This window comes from Schistocerca cancellata, chromosome 1 (assembly GCF_023864275.1).
Source record: "Schistocerca cancellata isolate TAMUIC-IGC-003103 chromosome 1, iqSchCanc2.1, whole genome shotgun sequence".
Classification (NCBI taxonomy): domain Eukaryota; kingdom Metazoa; phylum Arthropoda; class Insecta; order Orthoptera; family Acrididae; genus Schistocerca; species Schistocerca cancellata.
In genome coordinates, this window is record NC_064626.1 from 280,579,339 (window position 1) to 280,601,774 (window position 22,436).

Sequence of the window (22,436 nt, forward strand, 5' to 3'; positions counted from 1 at the left end):
CTAAAATCTCTGCAGGAAGCAAAACCAATTTCTAAAAGAACCGTAGAGTGAAACACAGCTCACTATGTTCAACTACGAGACACCCAAACAAGTAGATATCGGTGCCCAGCTTGGCGCCGTATTGCTTGACTTATGGAGGGCATTCGATGTACTTCCGCACTGCTACCGAATAACCAAAATACGATCCTCCGGAATGCCAACCAGGCTTTGCGATTTTATTGAAGAGTTTCTAGTAAACAGACTGCAGCATGAATTATTCATGCACAGAAAAAGTAACTGCAGTCATGCCTCAGTAGAATGTTACAATTACTTTTTGCTCAGTGGATGTATGTGATATATTCAAATGGCTGTGAGCTTTATGGGACTTAACATCTGAGGTCATCAGTCTCCTAGAACTTAGAACTACGTAAACCTAACTAACCTAAGGACATCACACACATCCATACCCGAAGCAGGATTCGAATCTGCGACCGTAGCGGTCGCGAGGTTCCGGACTGAAGCGCCTAGAACCGCTTGGCGACAACGGCCGGCTGTGATATATTTTGTTAGTATTAGAGGCTCAATAAGAATGTTCGCAAATCGTTCTGTTAGGCCTGTATACAGAAAAGTCACGATCTAAAACATTGTAGCGAAGTACAATACAGCTATGCCAGGAGAGGAATGTCGATTGGTGCATGGACCGGCTGTTGAACCCTAATATAAACAAATGTAACGTACTGCACATGGACAGGCCAGAGGACCAATTATGACACGATTACATGACTGTCGAACAATCGCTGGAAAATGTGAAAACGGCCTTGCCCAGTCGAATACTCCGTGTGCCATCAGATCTCCGAAATTAAGTAACATAGGGAGTATCAGGCATTTGGATGGGTAAACTCCCGGGCATGCCACACGTTGTTGCTCACTTCCGCTTTGTTTTTTCGGAAAGGGTAGGAACGGTGTAGGCGTAGGGTTCCTGATCATCAGACACTGGATTAAACGCCAGCCTCCTCCGAAGCGTCTTGTCAAGTGCGGACAAATGACACTTTGGACGTTGATCCCTCGGCGGCCCTTTGGTGAAATTATTGTCGAATAGCCTTAGAACTGGCAGGCTATTTCAACCTCTTCCATCTCCCTTGATTTTCTACCACAAACAAGAGACAGTCCTACTGACGTATAGTGTATGACACTCATCTGCTCGTGTCAGGTACACTAATACACACGTGGAAAATGTACCAGTGGGCATGAAGGATAAAAAACCTTTTTTAGTTATCTGGCCGAACCTGCCTCCCGGAGTTTCCCAGACAGTCACACCATACGGCTTTGTACTAGAAACAGTGTCATCCATTAAATATTTTGCGACATGTCTACGGAGCAATTTAAAGTGGAACTATCACGTAAAAGTAATAACAGATAAGGAAGATCTCAGAGTTTCATTGTAAGAATCCACAGGACGTGCTGTCCGCCCACGAAGGAGGTAGCTTACAAAACTCGCATCCGACGGACTCTTGAATATTGCTTGTTGAGCTCGGTACCAGATAGGTTTGACAGGAGAAAACCAGAAGAAGTGGAGTACGTCTCCTCAAAGATTCATTTAGGAAGCATGAAAACGTCACGACGATGATCATCCAACTTCAGGAGCGGCTCTAGGCGCTGTAGCTCGGAACCGCGCTGCTGCTGCGGTCGCAGGTTCGAATCCTACCTCGGGCATGGAGTGTGTCATGTCCAAATGTTGAAATGTGTGTGAAATCTTATGGGACTTAACTGTAAGGTCATCTGTCCCTAAGCTTACACACTACTTAACCTAAATTATTCTAAGGACAAACACACACACCCATGCTCGAGGGAGGACTCGAACCTCCGCCGGGACCAGCCGCACAGTCCATGACTGCAGCGCCTGAGACCGCTCGGCTAATCCCGAACGGCTGTGTCATGTCCTTAGGTTAGTTAGGTTTACGTAGTTCTAAGTCTACAGTACTGATGACCTCAGATGTTTAACCCCATGGTGCTTAGAGCCATTTCAACGATTATTTTCAGGAGCAGACAATACCAGAAAGGTGGTGGTTTACTGTTAAAATTTGTTGAGTGAAGCAATATCTTCCTTCTTCCAACGTATATTTAGTGAAAAGACTTCATGGTAAAATACGAGAGATTCGAATTTACATGGAAGCTTATCAACAATAATTATTTCCGCGCATCATTCGTGACTTGATGAGGAAAGGGGAGAAGTGAGCCTGGTAAACAAAATATCCTCCGCCAAATACCGTAATGGATTTAGTAATCGTAAGCATTTGCCAGTAGGAGAACAGCGACTGTCAGAAACTATACTTGTAGAGAAGCCATACGTTGGGGGTAACTTTTTCGTTATTTTGCTATGTTTCTTTCGACCATGGCGAACATCTTCAGAAATTCCGCAACCCCGGGGCCACATGTTGCAAATATTATCACGCTGTGTATATAGCGCCGTCGTCTTATATAAAAACAATAAAAATGGAAAAGGAAAAAAGAAACAACGTAACGTGTGGCCCTCGCCTTGGGGTTACTATACAATTTTAATAAGGTGTGCAGATGTGGAAATATCTGTTGACTCTTGGGAAGTAGGATGCCGGAGATTCCAGCCATTGAGCAGATGGGAAAGTCATTGAAGATCAGTGGATGCGCAAACTCGGTCAGTGTGGCGGTACTGCTTCGAACGTTTCCGCTGGAGATCGGGTGCGCTCGGGGCGCCTTGGGACGGCTCGCAGCGGACGGCCCGGCGGCGCGCCAGTGTTGCGCCGACAGCGTCCGCGAGGCACAGCGAGACGCGATGCCGCCTGCGCTGTTTCCCGGCGACCGGTGATTCGCGAGACGCGCTCATTGTTAGGTCGCACCTGTCATGACAGCATGGTGACCGACGTTCCGCTATCGTTCGCCGGACCGCGACGCCGAATACTGCGCACGGTGCTCGTCTGCTCTTCCTTTCTCATCTTCTGCTCCTTCGCCTTCTCGTCGACGGCAGCGTCTTCACAGATACAGATTGACGAGTCCGGTAAATATTTACGTCAAGACAATGTGATAGCTTTGGTGTTACTGTAGCTGTGGATTATTATGAAATTTAAGTAAACGTATTGTAAACCTCATTACATGGAAGTAGAAAAGAAACGAATCGTCTGTCATGCTACCTATCCGAGTCGTAGAAGATATATATTTAGAATCGGGTGTCTCAAGTCAGCGGACGTCTACGTCATTCGTAAATAATGCAGTCTTAACACTAGACGTTGTAAGTATGTCGTCATTTATTACCCCTTAATTGGTTTCCGGCGTAGACTCACATCCATTTTCCCACATCCCCTACGAAATGAACCTTCACTTTGCCTTCTCGTAAACAATTTATACGGCTGTCGAGGTTAAGTTGCATACAATTATTTCACTAACGCATTTGGAAGATTAAGATACAGATGTACATCACGGAAGCGCAGCACATATTTTTCTATCTAACTGTGTTCACTTGCCCAAAATGTTACAACAGATCTTGCGCCACAGTTCTGTTTCAGGTAGGCGAAGAAACTGAGTTGAACATAATTTTTGTGTAGCTAATAAACCAATGAAATTTTATAGACGTAGTCTTACCACAACACTTTGCTTCATTTAACTTGCCATTAACAAGAACGTTATTAGAGAACGCGTTTTTTCTGTATCCAGTGGTACAAAGTAAACAAAAATCTGTAGCTTTCTCATAGATCAATTCTCATAGCTATCTAGGTTGATTGTAGGTGACTACATAATCACAAAGACAAGGTGGCCTACTTGGGAGTGGAACACGCAAATTTTAATGATATCACAAGAATCGCTAAATGGTCTAATGCTATACAGTAACTACTTTCGGATAAGACAGAAGGTAGTACAATTGTTATAAGGCATCTTCCAGAACCGTACTAAATAAACGTGTCATGGCAATACGCAATTTTAAACTGTTGTCAATCCCGAGTAGGGATTATAGATAAAGAGAGGCAGAAAATAACGAATCGAAGCCCAAATTCTTCTTCGTACAGTACCCAGTTGTGTAACGTATGAAGAGTTAAATTACCATACTTTAATTAACAAGATGGATCTGCACGACGCAGTGATACATATTAGATATGTAGTAGGTTATTATGTAGTACGTCGAGCGCATGATAAGACCATCGCACTGTGAACGCTATTATATATATATATATATATATATATATATATATATATATATGTGTGTGTGTGTGTGTGTGTGTGTGTGTGTGTGTGTGTGTGTGTGTGCACTGAAAAGTAATTAAAGATAATGCTTCTGAATCTTTTATGTGACAATTCTTAGAGCTTTTTAAATAAACCAAACGTTATTCAATTTTTGAATTTTACATCTTTATTACCTGTTTGTTGATGCCGTCACTGTAGATTGTCTGACTTTGAGGGCGAAACCACAGCTTCGCCTCTGCTTGCAACACTTCATCAATATCAAAATGAAGTACTCGACGTCGTTTTTTTAAAGATTTTTGTAAACAGATGAAAGTGGGATAGGCCAAGTCGGTACGGTATGGAGGGTGAGCGATGACAGGGAACACAAGTCGCAGATGTCGCAGCGCTTATGTGTGGTCTGGTTCGAAATGGCTCTGAGCACTATGGGACTTAACATCTGAGGTCATCAGTCTCTTAGAACTTAGAACTACTTCAGCCTAACTAACCTAAGGACATCACACACATCCATGCCCGAGGCTGGATTCGAACCTGCGACCGCAGTGGTGGCGCGGTTCCAGACTGAAGCGCCTATAACCGCTCGGCCACCCCGGCCGCCGTATGGTCTGGAATTGTCATGCTGAAGTGATCCACGTGTGGACGAACGCTTTGCATTCTAAGTCTGATTACAACATTTTGTTCAAAAAATGGTTCAGATGGCTCTGAGCACTATGGGACTCAACTGCTGTGGTCATAAGTCCCCTAGAACTTAGAACTACTTAAACCTAACTAACCTAAGGACATCACACACACCCATGCCCGAGGCAGGATTCGAACCTGCGACCGCAGCGGTTGTGCGGTCCCAGACTGTAGCGCCTTTAACCGCTCGGCCACTCCGGCCGGCACAACATTTTGTTCCTCACGCACCGACGTAGTTACGTTATACGTCGCAATTGGGAGCCCTTCATCGGCAGAAGGTTAGAAATATGTGGACATGAAGAATCAAGCTGTGGAATGTTAGTGATGTCTTTTTAATTTAAAAAACTTTAAGAGTTTTCACATAAAAAGGTTGGAAGCATTACTTCCGAACAGTCCGTCGTACGATCTCCTCTAATTACAACAGGAATAGGGGTTGCAGAAAATGGCTTTACAGTGTTACATACGTAATGTAATATGTGTCTAATGTGAGACTCTTTTATGTGAACATCGACAAGACGGCAGTTGTACAATTCAGGAGGTTCGGGATCCAGGTCCCAGTTCAGCTATCCAAAATTAACATCCCCTCGGTGGCTCTTTATCGATTAAAACAAATGCCAGATTGGTTCATTGAAAAAAAAAAAGTAAAAAAAAACGCAATCGCCTTCACCACTCCAGCCTCATCGAACCTTGTGTAACGGCTGTAGTAACTTCCTTGTTTTAAAAACAAAATAATGTTTTTTACGTCCCTTTTATACTTCGAACATAATGTCAACAAGCATTCAACCCAAAAAAATAGATATGAAACACCGCTGTGTTTTTATGTGTTTTTTTTCATTCGGTCGTAGAAAAACTACTACTGTTATCTGCATCTACACTCTACAAGCCCGCTGTCAATGTGTGGCGAAGGGTGATTGTTGGACCTTTATAAATGACCCCCTTTCCTGCTGCAGTCGAGAATCGTGCCAGGCATGAACGATTATCTAGTTTCACCAGTGTGAACTCTAGTCTCTCTGTTTTTCCCGCGCTGGTCATTTCGCGAAAAGTACGCGGCAGGTGGTACTATGTTGCCTTGCTCGTCTCCGCACGTACGCTCTCGGAATTTCAAGTGTTAACCTCTCGGAGAGGAGCGCTCCTCTCTTGTACCGTCTGCCGCTTTATCATGACGTGTGGGTGTCTCGTATGAAGGCTTATTGAGAGTCATGAGTAAACTTTATGTCAAACTAGAATGAAACAGCTACACTTCTAGAGAATAAAGTGAGATGATGAGTCTAGTCAATTTCTGGTTTTTTACTACAGAATACAGCAAAACTTCAAATTTTTGCTCCGTAATTACGTATACTATGGGTGTTAATATTTTTCCTGATGCATTAGAAGAACATGACTGCGCTGTTCGAGCAAATTTATTATGGCTTCTGATGCGCACTGGGGTGTAGTACGTAATAATAAATGGAATGATACGGGCACCACTAAGTGTCAAAATTGAGTGTTGTATTTCGTTGCAGTTTCCATACCGAGTAGGAGATGCAAAGGAACAGTTCACGTGACATATGATGAAAACATATATCAGTTAATGATTTACGAAATGGTCTTCTACCAAGACCTGGTACCGTTCGACGACATTAGGTGCAAATGTTACAAACGATACTTGCAAGATGTACATCAGGATATAATGTTTTCTAGTTTTTAACATTGTTTCTGAAGTTACACCCGTGAATTGAGTAGAAAATATCCACACACAATTCTCCACTTAGCTGGCACGAAACATTGTGGACCGTTATTTTTCTCTGGTCTCAACAATCTAATTAAAGGTACCGCTAACGTCAGATACTCCAAGAAGTTAAAACTTGCCACATTCAACACTTTTAGACGCGTTATTGTTTCACACTTAAATTCCGTTTATTACTTCTTACTACGTTGTAATATTAGCCCAAGTTATTTGAATGAAGCAACAGAGTGTCGAAAGTCAGCACTTAATAGGATTTTCGCTCCAGTGCATTGACATCATATTGCACTTTCCTCATTTAAAGGAAGATGACAGCTGTACACTATTAGAAGAGGCTGAGGTCTAAATTTTTCCACAACCTTCCAGCGGTCAAACTACATTGTAGACAACAGAATCGTTACCAAGCAACGTTTGAGTGCTGCTGATCTTATCTTATACTGAGGGCACCAGCGGTCTTATTGAGCTTCCGTGAGGCATATCAGAAGGCTTTTTCATTTATATTGAACTACCCTTTAACTGTAGTTTATAATGTGCATTTATCCAAACAACTAACGAAGGAAGGAGCTTATCGCTCAAATCCACAATGAAATCAATAGAAGCGGAATATTTACTCAGCTAAAGAAAAAGTGGAAGAGGGTGGGCCGTTGTCCATTCAAGGAAACTCACAGGCATCGACAGGTCACAATACTCGGACAGAAACGTCTTGATAACTCAAGGACTTGTCAGGAAGTCACATTTGCATAGCTGCTGTTCAGAGAGCTGGACAGCTTTAATGTTGCATCTAAATATTTTTTGAAGAAAAATTCTGTCCTGCAGATAGTTCCCGGTGATCTATACGACCATATCGACTCAGTACGCAAGTAATTGAAAGTGTAGATTTTAATACCGAGAAACTACCTAAGAATAGAACTAGCTACTGCCCGCCATCCATGTGGCGCATGTATTAGACTCAACGCGGACATCTAGTACGCAGCCACACATACATGATTTCGTAAAAGTGTACGGGCGTGTAGATGGCGTTGACGCAACGTCGGAAGTAGTAGCCAAATAAATATAAAATCTTAATACAGCTGGAGGAGTTTCATTTTTAATAAAATACAAAGAACATTGTATTTCTGCGGAGCACGTGCGAATGCTTCAACGAGTTTCGACTCAAATGAATCATACACACTAGCAGATTTGCGACTTATTTAAACAGTCTCTATTGCCTCAAAATAACTTGAAAGAATAGTCTAGACTGTGGCCTAGATTGCCATTTTAACGAAGATCTATCACCAGATCGCTGTTACTCATCTTAACAATTTTGTCCAAATTTTTGATTTTCTCAATGCCTGTCATTGTTCACGTGGGAAAAAAGGAGGTTTGTAGTCAATATTTATCTCATACGAAGGCGTGCTGAGAAACAATGCCTCCCAATTTTTAATATGAGAACTCTTACAGATTTTTAAATAAAATAGACGGTATTAACATTATACAACTCTATTCTTTATGTCTTCATATTCGTTTTTCGACATAGTGACCCCCATGACGAACACATTCCTCGCAACGAGAGGCCAGTTTGTTGATACTGTCGCGGCAGAATGTTTGACTTTGAGGAGGGAGCCAGAACCTCACCTCTCGTTGCACCACTTCATCACTATCAAGGTTAATCCCTCGGAGGTGTTCGTGTAGTTTTGGAAACGGTGAAACTCAGGTGGGGGCAATTCGGGAAAGTACGGAGAATAATCGATGGCTGCGCACCAAAGGGTCGGATTGTTCCACATGTTGAAACGGTCGTGAGTTGTCTGGCATCGTCTTGCAGAACTGAAAAGGGGGGGGGGGGGGATGCTCCAGTTGTCGACGAACTCTTTGATTTCGAAACTTGATCACAGCACGCTGTTTCTCCCGCATCAACATAGTTACGTTACATCTCGCCTTTTTACATGCTACAATTCGAAGCGCTCTGGTGCTAGAAGGCTAATAAAATTTGTGTTTTTTAAGCCGTAATAGTTTTCATATTAGAAATTCTAGAGCATTACTTTTAAGCACGATGTGCAAATATTTGTGCTTCGAAAAGTTTGTTATTTCGCAACAGCAATAGCAGTTTCAGTATTAGTAGAACATTATAACCGACGTTCCGTAGGAAGAGAGTTCTTTCCGAACTTTCTATCCAACAATACGACAGGCTTCGTGATTTCGAGAAACGCAAAACTGAGGTCGCATTTTAGTTTCCCGTGGCGATATGGATGCGAGTTTTAAATGTGCTGATGCCATGTGTTTTCACTCTAGTGACGATTTTAAAAAGATATTGGTATACGAGAGGCATAGAGACAACAAAGTTGAAAACTAAAACTGAATCTTTCAAAAAGTAGAGAATCCGCTGAGACTTCCGGACAGGTTAAGACGGGAACCTAGCGCGGAACCTCGCACTTCGTCGGAAGTGGTCTTGTACCAGTAATGCAAGCCCAGCGACGGTTACCGGAGAAGAAATAAGTACGAGTTTGCCAAAAATGCGGGGGTGGGGGGAGTGGGGGGAGGTAATCTACCGAACGAATTAAAGCCATAAATTTGTATTGTTAGTGGCGCCTTAGTAGATGAATCAATAACAACACTGTCTGTTCGAGCACCATTCAAACAAATAGATTTATTATAGGAGGAAGCCCAACACAGGGTACACTAAGGTGTAGAGTTTAAGATTCTTCCCGGTAACGATTATACTCAAAATGCCAAATTTCAAATTAAAAAGTTATTCGTATTATGCACACCATTTCTGACAGTAGATGTTAAAAAATAATTCTAGTTTTCTTCCTCTCTTGGTTTGTTTCATTATACAGAGCATTTTGTTCGCTGTTCTGGTTTGTTAAGAGGACCAGTTCCATTTTCTGGATGTTTTGTCTACAGCTTCGAGCCTTAATTACGAAATGTACATGGGAGAGAACAACTCCGTGACGATGTTCTGGAAAGCATTACACATTCACGAAAATTCGCACATCATTTGCAATGGAAATTATTCCAGTGAATAAAAAGAAATAGATGCTGTTTTATCGGGTACTGAGAAACCAGATTTTTATGCGAATTTATTTCAAATGACTAAACTTTAGCTTACATTAATTTTCGTCCTTGACTTAATGGACATCATAGAGAATATTTGAGTTAACGTTATTTCGGGAAGCAAATAGTTCCTCAATTAATACGATACGTATATGCACAGTATTTTAATTTTTAAGTAGCTACAATCGAAGTCGACATTGCCAGATATTAACATGAGCAAAGAGCTCGCAAGAGCTAAGGTCATTTAAAGGAGTGGTACGAAGGTGGAATACTTGCCATGTCATTAGCTACTTCTGTTACATGTATTAAATAATGAACTGAAATGAAATGTGCGTATGGCCAGGGCCTGCCGTCGGGTAAACCGGTCGCCTGGTGCAGATCCTTTTAGCTGGCTCCACTTCGACGACTTACGTGTTGATCATGATGAAATGATGAAGACGACGCAACACCGAGTTCCCGAGCTGAAAATACCTCCGACACGGCCGAGCATCAAACCTGGACTGCTGGCATGGGATTCCGGCGCGCTAACGTACTTTTTCCCTTACTTTTTTTAAAAACTGTTTCTTGTTTGGGGCCTCCATACACCATCCGTCCATGTACTTGCCATTTTTGCCTTCACTGGCTCAACTTCTTCAACATTAAACAAAATATGGTTCCCTTCAAAAACTTAATTCGTTTCTGTTATTAAGAAATATATTATTCAGATACTGCAATAAACATAAGCACTTGACTCTTCGTCAGAAAATAATTGCTTCTGGATTCAATAAAAAATCGTTGTTCAGGTAAATCAATGAATTATGCAGATGAATCCACATAAAACGATTCGTTTTTGTTTTCTTGGAAGAGAAACATATGAAAAATGGATTATTTATGAATCTGCGTTGATCATCTTCTTCATCAGAGAAGTAAATAAATAAGTCTTAAAGATAGCTGTTGAAGTGAGGTGAAATACATCTAGATGGATACTCTGCAAATCACATTTAAGTGCCTGGTAGAGAGTACATCGATCCAACTTCACAACTAATCTTTTACTCCAATCTCGTACAGCGCGCGGAAAGAACGAACACTTGTAACTTTATATACGAGCTCTGATTTTCCTTATTTTATCCTGGTGATCGTTTCCTCCTACGTAGGTCGGTGTCAAAAAAATATTGTTGCATTCGGAGGAGAAAGTTGGTGACTGGAATTTCGTGAGATGATTCCATCTTAACGAAAAACGCCTTTCTTTTAATGATGTCCAGCCCAAATCCTCTATCATTTCAGTGACACTCTCTCCCACATTTCGCGATAATACAAAAGGTGCTGCCCTTCTTTGAACTTTCTCGATGTACGCTGTCAGTCGTATCTGGTAAGGATCCCACAACGCGCAGCTGCATGCTAATAGAGGACGGTCACGTAGTTTAGGCAGTGTCCTTAGTAGATCTGTTACATTTTCTAAGTGTCCTGTCAATAAAACGCAGTCTTTGGTTAGCTTTACCAACAACTTTTTCTATGTGTTCCATCCAATTTAAGTTGTTCATAGTTGTATGTATAAAAAAAAATGGCTCTGAGCACTATGGGACTCAACTGCTGTGGTCATAAGTCCCCTAGAACTTAGAACTACTTAAACCTAACTAACCTAAGGACAGCACGAAACACCCAGCCATCACGAGGCAGAGAAAATCCCTGACCCCGCCGGGAATCGAACCCGGGAACCCGGGCGTGGGAAGCGAGAACGCTACCGCACGACCACGAGATGCGGGCAGTTGTATGTATATGTAAAGTCTCCAACGTATATGGCTTAAAGATGGAAGAAACAGTAAAATCAGCAGAACTCTTATGCCACAGAGTTGTTACCATCCGTTACATAGATAACAGACACTGAATTGGACTTGTTCATGTTGTAAGCATGTGATGTCCACGTTTCCTTAAAATGTCTTGTACCCGAATGTACTGTTGTCTAACTTCATCATACATCCTACTCCTCGCTTATGAAATATTGCTATTAATTTCAACATTAGCCAAAATAGCTCATATATTGTCTTCTGGAGTAAGCTTTATAGAATTTTGGTACAATACACGATCTGTACTCGTCAGTTATTTTACATCCAATTGTATTGGTGACGTAACTGAAAAAATTACTGTGCAATCAGATAATGGTGCTACAATTTTGTTACGAGATGTGAGAAGAATCCGGTGCCGTCAGTTACTGTGTTGTGATACATCTCCCGTCAGTTCTTATTAGGAGTAAAAAGACGTATTATAGTGTCGACTAGTCTACACTTACGATAGTAGTTCGTGACACAACTATTGTATGGAGTATGTTATTTGTTGATAGAATTTCATCAGCAACTAGATACCATGTAGGCTGTAATTTTGTAGAAAAGACTTCCCCGTTAATGTTGCTCCAGATATTCTCCGAATTTTCCTTGATTTCTTGGCACCCATTAAGTTTTTTACTTTCTTCGGTGCAGTTGGCTGGTAGACGGATGCTTTGGTGATATTGCTTTCAATTCTACAGATTCTTTGAATATGGCTTACATCGATAAAATAAATACTGACATGCTCTAATTCAAAAGTTAGTGACGGTATGTCTACAGGTGGATCTAAATCCTTTGGCGCTGATGTGTTAATTAATAAGGATGTTATACGTTCACGGTATATTTGAATAATTTTCTGCGTCCTGTAGATAAATAAGCCCTATGTCTTCAGTCGGTTATCGGACACACCTAAGCCGCCTTCTCCCTACCACAAGGATGTCTTACCAGCACACCTTTGAAATACATGTTCCCCACGTTAAGAGCTGGCAAAGCTTTCTCGTATGGTCCTTCGCAATTCCCAAAGGAATAAGTAGGCATTTGCCGTGATGAAAAGCTATTAAAGGGCTAGTGTAGTCGATCAACTGCACTGTGTGTCTTTCATTCAATTCTCTGTTTTTTTTGTGTTCTTACACCATTCCCAGAAATTTGTCAAGCATTTGTTTCCAGTTAGCTGCAGCCATTCCTAGAGGGCACATATAAAATGTAATTTTCAGTGATTTTTGGTGTTTTGTAGAGTTCGCCCATTCCAATCTTGTGTTTCGGAAACCACTCATATTAAGAAACGAACTTGTTGTCTGTTCAGTTCTGCACCTGTAGCTGTGCAGTAAAGTTGAAAATTCGCTCTTTAATTTTGTCGTGTTATTATCATTCCTGATTATTACACTCAAATCGCGTGCATATATACACTGGTGGGAAAAAATCGCAACACGTTAAAATAATTCTTGTAGAGTGATGACTTTGAGAGAATGCATTTATCTTGGTGACATATTTAAGTGATTAACTCTGCACGATCAAAGGTTATTGTAACCGTGATGTAAGCCATTGCAAATGTCAACTGCCGATGCGCTGCTAAAAGGTACAGGCGACAGAATGTTGAATGCAGCCACGTAAACGTGCACGCACCCTGTTGTGCAGTTTCCGAATGTCAAATGGTAGGATGGAGTTCCACACCCGTCGCATGTGATTGGTCAATACAGAGCCGGTTAAGGCTGGTTGTGCATCACTTGGGAATCGTCTTCCACCAATGCCCCATGAGTGCTCAATTGGAGATAGACTGTGATCGACCAGGCCGAGGCAATATGTAGACAATGAACAGAGTATATTGGCGTAAGCGAGCGTTATCGTGTTGGAAAATACCGCCAGGAATGCCGTTCATGAAAGGCTGCACAACATGTCGAATCATGAGGCTGACGTACAATTTTGGAGCCAGAATGCTCATGATAACCATGAGAGAGCTCGTGCTTTCATACGAAATTGCACCCCAGATCATAATCCCAGGTGTAGGCCCAGTGTGACTAGCACGCAGATTGTCTGTAAGCCCTCAACTAGTCTCATTCTGTTCTACACACGGCCATCACCGGCACCTACAGAGAACCAACTTTCATCAGAAAATACAACAGACCTCTAACCTCCCCTCCAATGAGCTTTCGATTGATATCACAAATGGCGGTTGTTTGGAGTCAGTGAAGGGCACTCTACAGGACGTCTACCTCGGAGCTATCCTTGAACTAATCGATTTGTTACAGTCAGTCGTGTCACTGTAGTGCCAACTGCTGCGGAAATTGCTACTGAAGATGCAGCACGATGCATCAAACCTGATACCGGACTCCATAGTCTTCACTCTTGGTATTGCGAAGTGTCCGTCCGGAGCCCGGGTTCCTTGCGACCGTACATTCTCTTGACCACAGCTGCCAGCGCAGTGGCTACATTACTGGCATATCATTCTGCAATATAGCAAAAGGACCATCCAGTTTTCCGTAGCTCTATTATACGTTCTGGTTCAAACTTAGTGAGGTGTTGATATTGGCGTCTTTGTTGTCTTAAAGTTATTCGTGACTAACATCAATTCACCGCGCCTAACCTCAAAGGTAACTAACGCTCCTGACCATTGCAGCGTTTATATGAAGCAAACATGATTTCCATTCTCATGGTGAGGGTACTAGTGCCACTCTTACGCGAATGGCGCAAGAGGATAATAGATTTCATCCCTGAGATGTAGAAACACGCCTGGTAATTTTCATATATGGTGCATATTTTTCCGTCAGGTATTGGTCCCCTTTTTAATCGACAGCATCTTAAGCCCATCCAATTCCCAGTTAAGCTTTATAATGAGACGTTCAGTTGCTATACTATATAAGAACATCCAGAACGGACTGCCTTGTGCCTCCACCCCCCCCCCCTCCCCCCTATCAATTTTGATGTCTCAGATGCAATGTCCATTAGTAAATATTCCATCTTTCATCCATGTGATCATATTCAGAAGGAAGTTTGGGAAGTGATCGCAAAATTCAATTTATATAAGGGCTAAAAAAGCGTAACAGTGATTGATTCGATCTAACGTCTTGGAATAATCGATAAAGACTAAGGATCTTAAGCTTTACTCGCTGTGATGACTGACACAACATCTCTGTACTCATTGACGGCTTTAAGAATGCTGCGTGAAGGCAGATCTGTTTCGTCGTGTCCTATTGCCTTTTGTATTATCCTGAGCATTCGCTCTTTTATTGCTCTGCAGCTATTTTAAAATTAGTGTTAATTAAACTTATAGTTCTCCTATCTTTTGGATTAATACCCTCACATCTTTTTTGAAGCTGGTGGTATGGAGGTACGAGTGATGGCTTTGTTAACGGCGGCGGTAAGCTACTCTCCAATCCCCTTCCCAAGCCTTTTAAAAAAGTCCACTGGTAGCCCACCTGCGTCTGGTTTAATATTCATTGGGGATTCTTTTATGCTGTCTTGCAGCTCTCCACTAGAAACAAGTTGTCATTGTCTCAGTATTATCATCCTCTGCTACCAAAGTATCTGTGCCTACAAGGAGATTTGTCGATCGCTGCTCATAAGATGTCACAGCTTACGGTTATTTATAAAAGCGATGGATTTCACTAACTACGTATCATCTCATTTTCAGCACGCAATTTAGCCACGAAGGTTTTCCTTCTGCTCTTATTCTTCTGTTCAATGCCACTGTCTTTGGGAAAAGTAAAAGGAGTAACAATCTTAATTGAGCCATTACGATCTCGACTTAACTTCGAAACCCTCTAGCTTCTTCAGTTGTAACTTTGTTAAAATTGCTTTTGTGTTCTTTATATTTCGGAAACAGTCAGGAGATAAAACCGGTTTGCTGTATAGACGTAAGCAGAAACAACAACATTCTATTGCGTTATTTATTCGTGTATTATTTTCTTTTGCATATGTGATCAAAGACCAGCTAAACTATTCTTCACATGCTGTGTCCCCTAATAAATTCTAGGGTGATATCTTCGCTGTCGTCTAACGTTCAGGTTCCAAGTCTCATGGATATGTGTTCTAAAGTTTCATGTTCAAGGAAACTAACATTTAATTTCCATAATTCACGGCCCCAATTTGTATTTTAGCTAGGTTTATATTGCATCTTGTTCCACAGTGATCTGAAAAACTACTCACAAGGGAACCTCCCCATCGAACCCCCCTCAGATTTAGTTATAAGTTGGCACAGTGGATAGGCCTTGAAAAACTGAACACAGATCAATCGATAAAACAGGTAGAAGTTGTGTGGAACTATGAAAAAAATAAGCAAAATATACAAACTGAGTAGTCCATGCGATGGATAGGCAATATCAAGGATTATGTAAGCTCAGGAGCGCCGTGGTCCCGTGGTTAGCGTGAGCATCTGCGGAACGAGAGGTCCATGGCTCAAGTCTACCCTCGGGTGGAAAGTTTAATTTTTTGTTTTCAGACAATTATCAAAGTTCAGGTACTCACACATAATCAACTTTGCTCTCCAAAATTCCAGGACATGTTCAGATTTGCTTGGACATATGCAGGATTTGACGGTCTACACAAGGAGAAATTTAAAAACGTTAAAAACATATGTTTTGAGAGAGCACAGGGAAAACTGTGCGACTGTGAAATTGTTGCATTCATTTGTTGCAGTTTATGTGACAAACTCTTATGTTTTCAACACTTTTTTGGGAGTGATTATCACATCCACAAGAATACCTAAATCGGGCAAAGTAGAAGAATCTTTTTACCCATTCGGCAAGTGTAGAAGTTAGGTGGGTCGACAACATATTCCTGTCATGTGAAGCACATGACGTCACCAGTGTCGTATAGAATATATCAGACGTGTTTTCCTGTGGAGGAATCGGTTGACCTATGACCTTGCGATCAAATGTTTTCGGTTCTCATTGGAGAGGCACGTCCTTTCGTCTACTAATCGCACGGTTTTGCGGTACGGTCGCAAAACACAGACACTAAACTTATTACAGTGAACAGAGACGTCAATGAACGAACGGACGGATCATAACTTTGCGAAAATACAGAAATTAAAATTTTCACTCGAGGGAAGACTTGAACCAAGGTCCTCTCGTTCCGCATGTGCTCACGATAACCACGGGACCACGGCGCTCCTGAGCATACATTATCAATGATGTTGTCTATCTTGCGCTTGGACTACTCAGTTTGTATATTTTGCTTATGTTTTTCATAGTTCCACACAACTTCTTCCTATTTTCTCGATTGATCTGTGTTCAGTTTTTCAAGGCCTATCCACTGTGCCAGCTTATAACTAAATCTGAGGGGGGTGCTATGGGGAGGTTCCCTTGTTAGTACTGTTTCCACCGCTGAAATGCAGCGTGTTAGATCCTGCGCCGTACACTGACCAACCACTGCCCCAATAGCCGATATATCCACCTCTGGCACGAATAATGGCGGCGACGCTTCGTGACTTGGAAACTATGAGGCCCTGGTAGGTCGTAGGAGGTAGTTGCCACCACATCTGGACACGCAGGTAATCTAAAACCGCTAATGTGGGCGATGAGCTGTGACACAACGTTCAATAACATTTAGGATGTGTTCGACTGAGTTCATATCCGGCGGGTTTTGGGGGCCAGCACATCAACTGGAACTCGCTACTGTGTTCCTCGATCCACTGTATCACACTCTTGGCCTCAGTCGAGGATAGCTAATCAGATACGCTTTCCCCAAGCACTCTACTCGCTGCTCTTCGCCTCGGCGACACTACGAGCAGCAACACGAACCCAAGTCACTGGAGAACCGCGAGATGTCACAATGGTGGAGATTTCTCTACTTGAATTCAAATGCACTCATCTTAAAGCCTGCAAGATCTGGTCTCGTGACCACAGCCCTTCCATCTGGCAGTGCATGCGCGCTGCCCGCGGTCCCAGCTTGTTCTCGCACTGTGCGGACCTGGATCCTCCTGAGTCCCCAACCGAACTGGCACACTGACACGATTTGGAAAAATAATGGCGTCTCCCCAAAGATTGGGCTACAGTTACTACATATCGATAACGGCCGCTGCTGCTACTAGCGGACAGGCAACGCTTGCGAAACCAATTGGCGCCAGGCAACATGAGATGTAGACAAACAACCGCAACCATGCCAACTAAACGTTACCGTCTGGCCTCCAACAGAGTGCGGAAACTTACAAACAGCACCAACGCGAGCCCCATCACGGCTTAATCGATATAGCTGTCCCACAGCACATTCCTCTTTTAAAAGTAAGTGTATCCAAAGCCGACGCATGATGCTAATAATAATATCAAATCATTTCGAGTCTTAAATAGTAAATCATTTTAAGCGTCAACAAGTGAACTAATATGTGAACGTCGCGATGAATTTTTGTGTACTCTGGTTTGTTGTAAATAAAACCTAAACTCTTCTAAAGATAAGACTTGTAATAATTTATAAGTTAAATAAGCATCTCAATATGCGTTAAAAATTTCTGTCTACAGATTTTATTAAGGTAGATGCTTTGGCGGCTAATACATTTTCTCATTTATTACTGTTAGAAAATTAGGAAATTTGTGGCAAGTTCCTACGGGACCAAACTGCTGAGGTCATTGGTCCGTAGGCTTACACACTACTCAACTGAACTTAAACTAACTCACACTAAGGACAACACACACACACACTCAAACCCGACGGAGGGCTGGAACCTCTGAAGGAGCGATCCGCGCAAACCGTGGCAAGGCGCCCCAGTTAGTGTGGCTACCCCGAACTGCTATTATTGTTGTTCTCTCTTCACAAAGTAATAAGCTATAACGAGATAACATGGAGCAATTTGTTGAATCCGCAGCGTTAAAATATATAGTTAATTAGATAAAAGTCTTCCGTGCAATGTATCATAAAAGAAAAAGTTGCGCTACCCTTTATTTTAACGGCTGGCAATTTTTCCGTTATGTGCCACTACGTGCCATTATATCGTCTTCTCACATGAAAGCCTTATGAGTTCATCAAGGTTATGAAATTATTCAATTTAAATTAGGAACACGCTTTCGTTCGGGAAGACTGAATCGCCGAGACAGTTTCACGAAAGTATTGAGTAAGTGAGTCAGATTTATAGTCATAAATGACTTCTGCCAGACACACACTGTTCCAACCAATGGCCAATGTATTGCACAAAACGGTCAGTACGTGCGTTCCGACAACACCGGAAGCACGACAAGGCTCCTCTGCATTTATCAGGACTTTATCTTTCAGGTGAAAATAAATAGTTAATTCTCTATTTTCGCTGTAAGTGCAACTGCTCACACTTTACATACGGATCTAGAATCTCATCATATCGACTATTGGTCATAAATGCGATTAAGAAATAAAACATGTGTTTCGAAATTTGGTTAATAAATTACTCCTTTGTTTTCATCTACATTTAGTTTACAGTCAAAATCTGAATGATCTGCCTAAACGTTTCTTTGCTAAAACGCCAATTTAGACGTCCATACCATCTCCACCGTAATGCATAGTACTCATGTAACACGATTAGACGCTAAGTACAACATCACAAACACTTCCTTTCAAAACATGATTCTAAAAAACAAAAGGAATTACTCTAACCTTCAGTCGGGAACGAGGCCATCAAATACGAAACACAAGCTCGATCTTTGGAGAGGTTGTGGTAGAAACAGTTGGTAACCTTTTCAAAGGAGCCGGTCTGGGATTTACATAAGGCGATTTGGGGCTTGGGGGTGGGGGGTGGGGGTGGGGGAGCACAGAAAATGCCAATACGAATTGTGCCCCCGCCCACTCCCACCCAGTGCGATTCCAGTGTCTTAACACTGCATTACTGCACCACCTCGCAGGCTCTCTCCCGATGCTGATTGTTGCTACTCTCTTGATGCATCTCGATTGATAACATCACACAGTCAAAAACCAAATATGGTAAACAGGCTGCTAATTCACTGAAATGCTGAGTAAAAACGCGTAAGGATGTGACTTCCCAACTTTATAAATTAGTTGATAATTCTCACACCTGCAGCAAATTCTACCTCACATAAAGGATCTTCAGTTTCCTTCCTTCATCTCATCTTATAAAAGTAATGCACCAAGATGACATGCTGTGCTGGAATACGTATCCAATTCACGAAAAAATATCGCAATTATATTTTTCTTAGACTACCTCATTTTGTTTATACATTCAAATCTTACGATGGAACAGTATTCTCCACTTTTATTTTTTATTTTTTATGTAGCCAGATGTGTAATTCAAACGTCAGAACTCTTGTATATGAATAATCGCACGTTAAATATTTGGAGCCAACTTAGACCATTGCTAAACAATGACGAATCACTTCATCCCAATAATATACACGAATATAATTAAGAGACTTATCTAGTGTGCACCTTCTTTAGTAGGTGTCTACAAAGTGAGACATATTTCAAAGTTTGAGTTCGCGAACATATGGTTCCTTGTAGTTATATCAGTTTCTAGATGGATGTATTAACTTATATGGATTGACTAAAATAACAGCATTCAGTTAGATCTGCGATGAACTATGGCAGTTACTAACAAATAAACTGTAGATTTTATGGGTACAGAGTTACTGCAGCAAGGAATCTTAGTATTCGTGTAACGAACTTGCAGGGTCAGCTGGAAATCACGCTCCAGTTAACAGACGTGCCGTTATCTGGCTTCCTCCGAGCAGTGGCACTTGAATCGATTCCAAGCATGGATTTAGCGTTTGAGTTAAGTGGTTAAACTTGCCGCATATTTCTTAAAACTTAAGCGAACATGTGCAGAACGTCGGAGTAGTTTGGAGGGAGGTTGTGAGAGGATATTAACTTACACTGTATTAATTGTAGTTTAGAAACAACTAAAGAAATGTAAATCTGTTACCGGCAGGAAAGATGAAGTACGCGTTACGTATTGTCTGTAGTCATTTCAACTAGATGCAACCGGTCTTAAAATTTTGGTGGTTTTTTGTAAAACAGGGACCACATTTACGACAACTGGTTGTCTTTAATACTAAATTCCAAAGGATAGCACCCTATTCCTGAGTGAATGGTTTCCAGCAACTGCCACGAAAATTACGCATTGGAAACAACGTTTTGTGACAGAGTTCTCTCAAAAAACTATTTTTGTCCAATCTTGACATCGGTAAACTTTCGTTCGTAGACTTTCGAATATATTTTCTTTTGTAGAGGTTGTTAGGAAAGTCCTTATTTGTGTAGAGTTGATAATGAAGAGATAAGAACAACAGTCACTTTGACAGTACCAGAAATATTACGGAAGAGTATTCATTTTGGCAGGACTTTGATTCTAGGAAACACAGTAGCCCGAAGAACGTATGTCGACTGAGTAACGGGGTGCTCCAGTGGAACTCCGCCTCAGCAATACTCTGAACTCTGAATGCCATGGGGCACGTCGTACACATTGATACAGAGGAAACGACCATCATCATATGTCACAATTAACGAAGTAGTCCGATTCACCTTATAAACAGGAACAGAAAAATGCTAACATAATGAGGATAGTAAAATGTCTTCCTAATGGTCTACTGGGAAACGATGGTGCTCATAGGCGTTTGGTTTATCAGCAGTCACCGACCACTTTAAAATTCCGTTTCAATCGTTCCATGCTGCGTCACAGTACAGTACTACCGTTCTTCATTTCCTATTAGAACTTTCTCTGTCATGCGAAATTGGAATATTCACGGCATCTTGCAGGGAAATATTTTACCGCCCATGAAATATTCATGTTCTGTTGTTGTTGTTGTGGCCTTCATTCCGCATACTGCTTTGCTACAGCTCTCCACTCTATTCTAACGTGTGCCGCCTTGATACCATAACGTACGTTATAAGAAATATTAAGTTTGTTACTGGATATACAATGCGTAATGTTTGTCTTAAGGAAGTTTACTGTGTAATGCGTTATTGAACAAATGATGTGCTTAATCAGTTTTACTGCAATAAATAAATAAATAGATAAAGCAACTTAATCTAAGAAACCAGAATGTAATGCCTATAATGAAATCAATACCTCTGAAATCTACTCATTCTCGTGAGCACTGAGTAATGTGGCTCTCTGCAATAAACTGATAAAATTCCCTATTGAAATAAACGAAGAAATACATTTTCCTTAGCTCTTGAGTCGCAACGGATGTAATCCTGGTATTCTGTTCTCTCCACAGTAGGCATACAAAATATTCAACCTTGGCACAGCGAAGTGCAATGCCGGTCGTAAAATGGCTGCATACAAGTCATGTCAGTAGATTGGTTGATAAATGAGTAACCATGTAGATGTTCAGTGATAATTTTGTATATTGGCCCAGCGCTGTGCAATGCTGCCTGCAATGAAGCTGTTACAGACATTAATACTTTTATGGTTCTGGCACATTCATATTTTTCTGACTCTGATTGAAATATCACTTCAATAAAAAAATATTCATTGGATTTAAATAAACACGACATGGAGGAGGATGAGGTACTGATAACGGGATATGCTAAGGCCGAATGCTTCAGTTTGAAAATTGTAATCAGAATAAATTTCTCCTTCACAGAATCTGATTTGAAACAAAAAATGGTTCAAATGGCTCTGAGCAGTATGGGACTTAACTTCTGTGGTCATCAGTCTCCTAGAACTTAGAACTACTTAAACCTAACTAACCTAAGGACATCACACACATCCATGCCCGAGGCAGGATTCGAACCTGCGACCGTTGCAGTCGCGCGGTTCCGGACTGAGCGCCTTAACCGCGAGATCACCGAGGCCGGCTGATTTGAAACATTTTACATTATTTCAAAATCTGTGAGCTGCTCACCTGTTCTACTATTCCCACTTACTGACGTAATTAAAAATACTTCGATTATTATATGACAAAAGGTCTGACATGGTTTGACAAAATAGATTCCAAAATTTAACTTCACTGTATCAGATTTACAAACTGCAGAAACTATTACAAATCTGGTATGCGTAATCAACCTGAACATTAAATCTGATAGAAGATACTTGCTTCCTACATTCAAGGGTCGGTACTGCTAGAATTAGCAAAAATCCACATTGCGTTGCTGCATACTTGAAACTA

General features: G+C 41.5%; 1 protein-coding gene across 1 annotated transcript in view; it reads left to right on the forward strand.

The window, feature by feature from the left end:
- The first annotated feature begins 2,862 nt into the window (after positions 1-2,862).
- The window catches only part of LOC126170003 (uncharacterized), a 435,162-nt gene continuing 415,588 nt past the window's right edge, over positions 2,863-22,436 (forward strand). The window contains exon 1 of the mRNA XM_049920693.1: positions 2,863-3,010. Within this exon, the coding sequence (XP_049776650.1) occupies positions 2,866-3,010 (145 nt within the window). The 5' untranslated portion in view covers positions 2,863-2,865. The remainder of the gene's footprint in view (positions 3,011-22,436) is intronic.